Source organism: Adiantum capillus-veneris, chromosome 3, assembly GCF_014529385.1.
Source record: "Adiantum capillus-veneris isolate H3 chromosome 3, ASM1452938v2, whole genome shotgun sequence".
NCBI lineage: Eukaryota > Viridiplantae > Streptophyta > Polypodiopsida > Polypodiales > Pteridaceae > Adiantum > Adiantum capillus-veneris.
Window position 1 is genome coordinate 95,027,752 of NC_140933.1, and position 8,202 is coordinate 95,035,953.

General features: G+C 44.5%; 1 protein-coding gene across 1 annotated transcript in view; it reads left to right on the plus strand.

Moving 5' to 3' along the window:
• Positions 1-7,800, plus strand: part of ATH9 (ABC2 homolog 9) — a 60,902-nt gene extending 53,102 nt beyond the window's left edge. The window contains exons 11-13 of the mRNA XM_086508902.1: positions 6,527-6,640; positions 6,724-6,888; positions 7,269-7,800. Of these exons, the coding sequence (XP_086365028.1) occupies positions 6,527-6,640; positions 6,724-6,888; positions 7,269-7,445 (456 nt within the window). The 3' untranslated portion in view covers positions 7,446-7,800. The remainder of the gene's footprint in view (positions 1-6,526; positions 6,641-6,723; positions 6,889-7,268) is intronic.
• Positions 7,801-8,202: the final 402 nt, after the last annotated feature.

Here is an 8,202-nt window from a genome sequence, read left to right on the forward strand (position 1 = left end):
TTGCTGTCATGTACTAGAGACAATAATGTAAGCTCACAGGACATTTTTGACACTTTGTTGCCTCTTTTCAGTGGTGGAAATACGAATGTAAGTTCCAATGAGGCAAATGTACAGTCTATGGGGGTTTCTGAAAATGTTATAGATCAGTCTATTACTGATGCAGATGTACATGATGTAATTGATGAGGAAAGGGTTGAAAATGAGCAGGCTAGAGGTATGTCAAAATGACTGGTGCACACTTTGCGTGACAGTAAATTGGATGCACCTTTGTCTAGTCGTACTCGTTGAGGCTCTCGCCATGCATCTTATGCATCATATTGTTATGCTTTGGTTGTGTTTAGCTTACATGATGTTGAGGAGGCTCTGTCTTTTGATGAAGCACATAATTCAGAAAATTGGATGGCTGCCATGCAATCAGAATATGATGCACTTATAAAAAATGACACATTGACTTTATGTGATTTGCCTCCTGGCAAAAAGGCCATTGGTACGGAGTGGTTTACAAGTTGAAACGCAAGCCGGATGGTGAAATCGATCGCCATAAGGCTCGACTTGTTGCAAAGGGTTATGCACAACAAAAAGGCATAGATTATGAAGAGACTTTTGCTCCCACTTGTCGTATGACTACTGTGCGTTTTCTATGTGCATTGGCAGCTCATTTTGGTTGGGATGTACATCAATCAGACATTGTTACTGCTTTCTTGAATGGTGACATATTTGAGGAAGTTTATGTAACGCAGCCTCGCGGTTTTGTCATAAAAGGACAAGAGGACAAAGTGTGCAGATGTAAGAAGGCTTTGTATGGGTTGAAGCAATCTCCTCGTGCTTGGTATGAGAAAGCTGACACTCATTTGGTTAAACGAGGCTTTCGTAATAGTCCAACAGAAAGCACATTGTATGTAAAGCGTGAGGGTGATGTACTTCTCATTGTGGTTCTTTATGTCGATGATTTGTTGATCACTGGACCAAATGAGAGACATATTGCTGAATTTAAGGTTGATTTGAATGCTACTTTCAAGATGAAAGATTTGGGGTTGTTGCATCATTACTTGGGTATACAGTTTAAGCAGTGTGATGGTGGTATTTCCTTGTGTCAGAAAAGTTATATAGAGACATTGCTATGTAAGTTTGGACTTGAGGATTGCAAACCTATTGCCACTCCCATGGAAACAGGTTTGAAGTTGAGTCTACATGATGTTGGCGATCCTGCTGATGTCACTCTTTACCAAACTGCTGTTGGCTGCCTCATTTATGTATGCAACAAGAGGCTAGATATTCAGTTTGCAGTCTCACAGGTCAACAAATTTATGCATAGCCTAGGGTCTAAGCATTGGCAAGCTGTCAAGAGGATTTTCCGCTACCTTAGTGGCACTTTACATCTTGGCTTGTTTTATCCCAAGGGGGGATCATTGCCGCCAGACTTACATGCTTTTTCGGACTCAGATTGGGCTGGTTGTTTTGACACGCGAGTGTCCACAAGTGGTTTTTGTTTCATGCTTGGCAGTTCATGCATATCATGGTTGAGCAAGAAGCAACCTACTGTGGCCACTTCGAGTTGTGAGGCTGAGTACAGAGCAGTCTTCATAGCTACGATTGAGTGTGTATGGCTCAGATGCCTTATGGCTGATTTGGGTGTTGGACAGGACACTGCCAACACTATCTACATTGACAGTCAGAGCGCATTGGCAGTTGTGAGGAACACAGTTTTTCATGCTCGCTCAAAGCACATTGAGGTGCATTACCACTATGTCAGGGAGAGGCTCTTAGTAGGAGAGATCAACTTGGCTTATGTGCCAACACAGGACAACCTTGTAGATCTTTTCACTAAGGCATTGTCTTTTGGACTTACTCCCCTTTGTGGACTGATCATGTCCTCAGGGCATGGCACTTCCCTTTACTCATGTGCCAGCTCTCGTTCACCGCATCACTCCAGGGGGGATTTGTTACCATATACATGTGGTAGTGATGTGTGTAAACACACTAGGACCGTCGGGGCATTTTTTCCCTCCTTAGGAGGTTTTTCCCCCCGAGCATTGTATATACGCCCATCACTCTAGGGCTATCCATCTTTTCCATTGCACACTAAGTAACACACTCTCTATTGTGTGCCTTGAGCTTCCTTCGTCTTCTCCAAGCTGTGTGCGTTTCTCTACAAGCCTAATTCCAACAGTAAGGCTTGATGAGAATAACAAAGTTTCACAATAAACAGCAAGACTCTGTCTTTTTTACAAAAAGTTAAAATAGGTTAGGAGACTTGAGAGAAAAATAAACACCATTTCCATTGGTGTACTAAGCAAATCTATCGAAATCTCCATGCTAAACTAAAATCAGTCCAAAGGGACCAGTCACCTGTAGCAAGTACCTGTTGGAAATAAAGGGCCTGCAAGTTGAAGGAATGCTGCAAATTCACCCGAGAAGTCCTTGTTCCCAAGTGGGAGCTATTGCACCCAGAATCAACAGCCACTTACTGATTCGCGTCCAAGAAGGAAGAAGAAGATTGATAAACAGCTTAAGAGCCGCTCTTAGGTAAGTGCAGCTCCCTGATAGCACTAAGCCTAAAAGACTGAACGTTTACCACAGAAAAGACTGAAGGCTACTGGCTGGTTGAAGTGTCTTCTTGTTTGGTTTTGGGAGGGAGGGTGTCACAAACTGCTGATGTGTCATGCTACCGAAGACCTGAGCCGACTTGGAGATCCGGCTGAGGGGCCTAAACCCTAAGAAGAGGCAACAGAAGAAGTTTTACCAACTCACATAACGTCACCGAGTGGGGCAATTTTTAAAGAAATTTCCACCAATTTATGGGACCCCATTTGATGGGGCCGAGAGGACCTAAAGACAATAAATAAAGCAAGAGCACACGTGCGTGCGCGCGCACGACACACACACACACACACACTCAATTCTTGCGTAAATTGTTGATGACGTGGCAGCGGTACAAACGCTTGCCTGTTATGTTGATGACGTGGCAACTGTACGAATTTCTGTGAAACGCGCTGGCAGCTTTGGGCATCAACGTTTGGGACCAGATGCTTTTAGAAATTGAAGCTTTTCATGGCAGAGGGGCCTTTAGATACGTGCCTAGGGCTCATTCTATGGCATGCTTCTGCGTGAAGGTGCAGAGGATGGAGTACCGGCGTTGTATTGAGTTCAAACAATATGAAGAAGTACCGAAAGAGGCGCTAGGGTTTGGGGCCAGTGCTCTCTTGGGGTGGAAAACTCTGTCACTCCCCGTCTCGTGTGTCGTGCATAGCGTCGAAAGTCTGTTTTCTCTGTGCTTTTCCGTTGGCACGTGGTGCCCATCCCGTGACAGTGGTATCAAAGCTCCAATCATGTGCTTTTTTGAGAGCGTACCGGTCCTATCAAAGAGCAGACAGAGCCGCTTCCAAATTCTTCAAAATCTTTTATCAAAGAATCTTTGTTTTCCAATCCCAGACTTATCAGCCACTCCCACCTTTAGTCCGTCGCGCATGGGACGCCATCGCTCTGTCTTAAGGGGCATAAGCCATAAAGAACCCAAGACCACTTGCAAGAGAAGGATCAAAGATTTTTTTTTTTCGAGCCACCGTTTTTCTCAGAGGCAGTGCCATGAGGTGGTGGATGTCTATAGCTACCAATCCGCCCACTCCAAGGACTTGGCAAGCTTTCAAGAAAATTTTTGCCCGAAGTTACATGTCTTTCTTTAGACATCTTCCTTTGGAGTGCAGCTTCTGGCAGAGGGGGGTATCCCGTGAAATGGTTGCCATGGAAACCCAAGCAGATTACGACTCAAAATTTTTGAACACTCTCACCAAGTGTCAATTCTCGAGCTGATAACCGTGGAGGTCTAGTGTGATTGCTATATCTTGGGGCTACCATCATTGCTACAGGAACATTGTCTGTCCAAGATCTTATGGACCTTGTTGCAGTCGACTACAAATTTCTAGAAGAAACCTAACCCTAATTTTTGGTGCAAGTCTTAGAATGGAAAGCCAATCGTCTTTCTAGTTCGGCTGACGTTGAGAATTCTTTTTCAGTTTGAATTAGCAGTTTCTTGAATTTTGTTTGAGATGGATGGTATCTGTTTTTAACCTGTTTGGTGCCAATTTGAATTGTTTGACTCTGGTTTTAATACTAGTTTCAATGCTTGGTGATTTGCTCCCGGGAGGTGTACTGAAGATAATTAGTGTTTGAGAATGCTTGCAGATACTCATGGCCCGGACCCTTGTGGTTATTTGCGAGGGGAGTATTGAATGTTTGAAAAGTGCTGTGTTTACTCATGGCCCGGACCCTTGTGCTTATTTATTGGGGGAGTATTGTCGTTGTTACTCATGGCCCGGACGTGGATGGTTATTCGTGGGGAGAGTATTAAGAAGTCCGAGCAGTGGTTACTCTGAGCACCTCCAAGCGACGCAGACTGCGGTCTGGGGAGCGTTTGGTTGTAAAAGGCCTCTATATCTCATGGCCCGAACCTTTTTAGGTTATTTGTGGGAGGAGTGATGAGGGAGTGGTTGAACAACTCATGGCCCGGACTAGGATGGTTATTTGCGGGGGGAGTATTCATCGGTGACTGTTTGTTTCTATGTCTTGTAACATGCATATGTGAGCATTTGTGTTGCATTGTGACATTGAATATTCCTAATTGGGTGAGATTGCCTTGGTATGTAATTTTAGTGCATCGAGGCACCCGTTACAGATCAGCGCGGTCTGGGTGTAATGGCTAATTTTGCTGCCAGAATATCAAAAGCTCCAATCTGAAATGAGAATATACTCCTTATTTGGATGAGATTCTTATGGGAAGCCAACGACCCAGGATATCAAGTGCTCCGATCTGGAATGAGAAAACTGATTGTCCCTCGGAATGACCCTCGGAATTTTTTTAGCTAACTTGAGTTGTTTTGCAGTTATACTTGTAATCGCGGATGATTACTCTTCTTTCAAGAAGGGGGGATGTCACAAATTGCTGACGTGTCACGCTGTTGAAGACCTAAGCCGACGTGCAGATCCCAGTCGAGGGACCTAAACCCTAAGAAGAAGCTATAGAAGAAGTAGAAGAAGTGGAAGAGGTTTTACCAACTTACAGAACCTCGTTGTGTGGGGCAATTTTTAAAGAAGTTCCCACCAACTTATGGGACCCTGTCTGATGGGGCCCAAGGGACCTACGTGGGACCTAAAGACAATGAATAAAGCAAGAGCGCGCACAGACTCAATAGTTGCGTAAATTGATGATGACATGGCAGCCGTATGACGTCCGTGTTTTACGTTGATGATGTGGTAGCTGTACGGATTTCCTTGAAACATGCTGGCAGCTTTGGGCGTCAGCATTTGGGACGAGATGCTTGTATTGAAGCTTTTCATGTAACTGCTTTTTCATGGCCAAGGGGCCTTTAAATATGTGCCTAGGGTTCATTCTCTGGCATGCTTCTGCATGAAGGTGCATAGGATGGAGTACCGGCGTTGTATTGAGTTCAAGCGATATAAAGAAATATTGAAAAAGGTGCCAAGGTTGGGGCCAATGATCTCTTGGGTGGAACTTCCCCACTCCCCGTCTCATGTGTGATGCATCTCTTTCAGTCCAGTTGTTTTGAAGCGTCTAAAGTCTGTTCAGTTTGTTCTTTGCCGTTGGCATGTGGTGCCCCTCCCGTTATTTGGGGGGGGGGGGGGGGGGGGGGGGATGGGTGTTGCAAAGGGCAAATTGAGGAGCGGCAGCTGAAGAATCAGACAGTCACTAGCAGCAATCCTCACTTTGCTGAGACAAAGGGCTTGTGGCTGACATCAGAGGCAAGGAAGATGAGTGGATGATGAGGGCAGCGGGGGAAAGAGCAGGGAGGTGAGGTGAAAGTCATAGATATGGGGGACGGGAGGCTGATGGGTGACTGCAGGGGCAAGCAAGATAGGTGGACAGCAGGCAATGCGCAGGGATGCAAGGTGACGGTGAAGGCACAGATTTGGGGCAGCTATTTGAAGGTGCAGACTTGGCTGCACCTGTTGAGCATTTTGTCAATGTTCAGTTTCGCCTCTCTTCTTGTCGTCTGCTGAACCCCATTTTACTATGTTCCAAGTTTTAATCCTATCATTTGACACCACTCACCTTACTCCAGGTTTGATGTGCCGCAAGCTGGAATAGACTATATAGACCAGGTCACTTATTAATTTCAAGCCACACCTATTCTATGAAAGATTTGATTGCATTTTGCACAAGCGTGCCTCTTCAATTATGATAAGGTAAATGGAAGCTGATCTTGAAAGAGGTTATCTCATCATCGTTCTACCAAGGGTGCACATTATAAAGAGCTCGTTATGATGCTTCTTTTATCAATCCTCCCTGAATGAGATTCACTGAAGCATCCAAGATACATCGAATCGATTTGTGAAAAGATTGAAATTTCATTGCCGATGGAATTTTACAAGCAGAGGCAGTGTAAAAGGATTAGAAGCACACACTTGCCTTGTGTTAGCACATTGGCAAGGCACATATTGTCTCTATGTTTAGTAGCAGTAATTCTAGCCTCTAGGTGATGCTGGCTAATTTTTATTTACTGTTATGCAGATGTATGCATCCCAGCTTGTGTCAGAGATCTCTTTGCTGCTTCAGAGGTTACCGCGAGAAATCTTGTTGCTGTTGAAAACAAATGATTGCCTTAGAGCAGTGGATTATTGTCTTGTATGTGCTTTGATGCTTGCTTGTTCATTCTTGCGCAAAACTTCTTTGTTTGGAATGACTATGATTCTTCTTTTGATTGGCAGGGTTCATCTATCAATTCCTTTGTAATTATTGCGAGAGAATCATCCCGCACCCTGGCAGAAATGAGAACTTCCAGGGACAGGAGGAGCATTCGATCCAAATTGTCTGCGAGGCTAGACATGCTTAAGGTTGAAGTACGGTTGCTCATCCTGCAACTCCTGGAATGGGTGATGTGTTTTCGAAGGAGTTTTCCCATCTTCAGCTTAACAGCATAACTACTAACACAGCTGAATAAATTCTATTGAAGAGAGTAGTCTTATTCTTTGCCGCCACCAATTTAGTGGCGCATGAAGTGCAGCAAGTGGACAATTTTGAATTGAGCGTGTTGTACACTTAGGGCTAAACCCTCAATGGCAGAAGCCTTGCAAAAAGAGACTGCCAATCGCCAAGGCTGGAGTACAGCACCTCATGGTCTCTTGCTGACATCTTTTTTTCTTTGAGGGAGGGGTGCTGTATACCACACCTACCCACAAATTTTTCCCAGCTAAAATTCTGGAGGTGCTGTTACTGATTGTAACATCAACAAATGTAATCTGGCCATTTCCAGATTACTTGTTTACATGGGATCGACGACAAGGCGGCTATGCAAGGGGATCTCGAGGCAGGGGTGGGTACAAAAACCCAAAATGGCAGTGTCGACGTGGCTTCCGCCTCAGTCTGTGACTCGAACTCAGATCCTCACCTATGCGACTCAGGCACTGGCCTATCCAACCTGCCCGCGTAACTTCGCTGACCCAATCGTTCGTGCTCCGCGGTATATGCTATTTTTGCACTTGCTGCAGATTCCCACGTCATCTAACTGCTTACTACGCTCCCGCTCCCGCCGTCAATCCTTCTTGGTGCTCCCACATGTGACTTGTATACGAGGGTTGGCTGTTGGTCATCTTTGTTATGTTGTTCTATATCTGGAACCGCACTACTTGGAGGTTTCCAGGGTGCAAAAGATGACCTGTGTTAATGGTGAAAATGGTGAAATATGAGATTTTGTGAAGACAAATTGGGATTATAAATAATTGCGAACACGTGAATGTCAAAGTCCCACACACATGATTAATTAAATGAATGATTTGTTGGATTTCTTTTCATGGCATTCTCGTGCACATGTAAGACAAGTCACTTGGACTGCATCAGCTATAAAGTTAGCCTCTGTATTATTTTCTTACATTTTTCAATACTCGAGTATGTAAGTGAGCTTTTCTGCAAGATTACACTTTATTGGTATCATTTGGGCAATTTACAAGTAGCGTTCTTGCTTGCTTTTTAAAACCTTCCTCTACAACATTGAATTTGTGCTGAGGCATACCTTACGAAATGCACATAGAAGCAACAAGTATGGGAGGCATCTTGATGGAATTTGACTTTGCAGATCTTCTTTGTTCTGAAGAAGGCGAAAAGGAACCCAGTTGATCAAACTCGTCACAGGTGACATGGATCAAAATGTAGCGTTCGTATGATTCTTGCGGGATTCGTCACTTGAATCC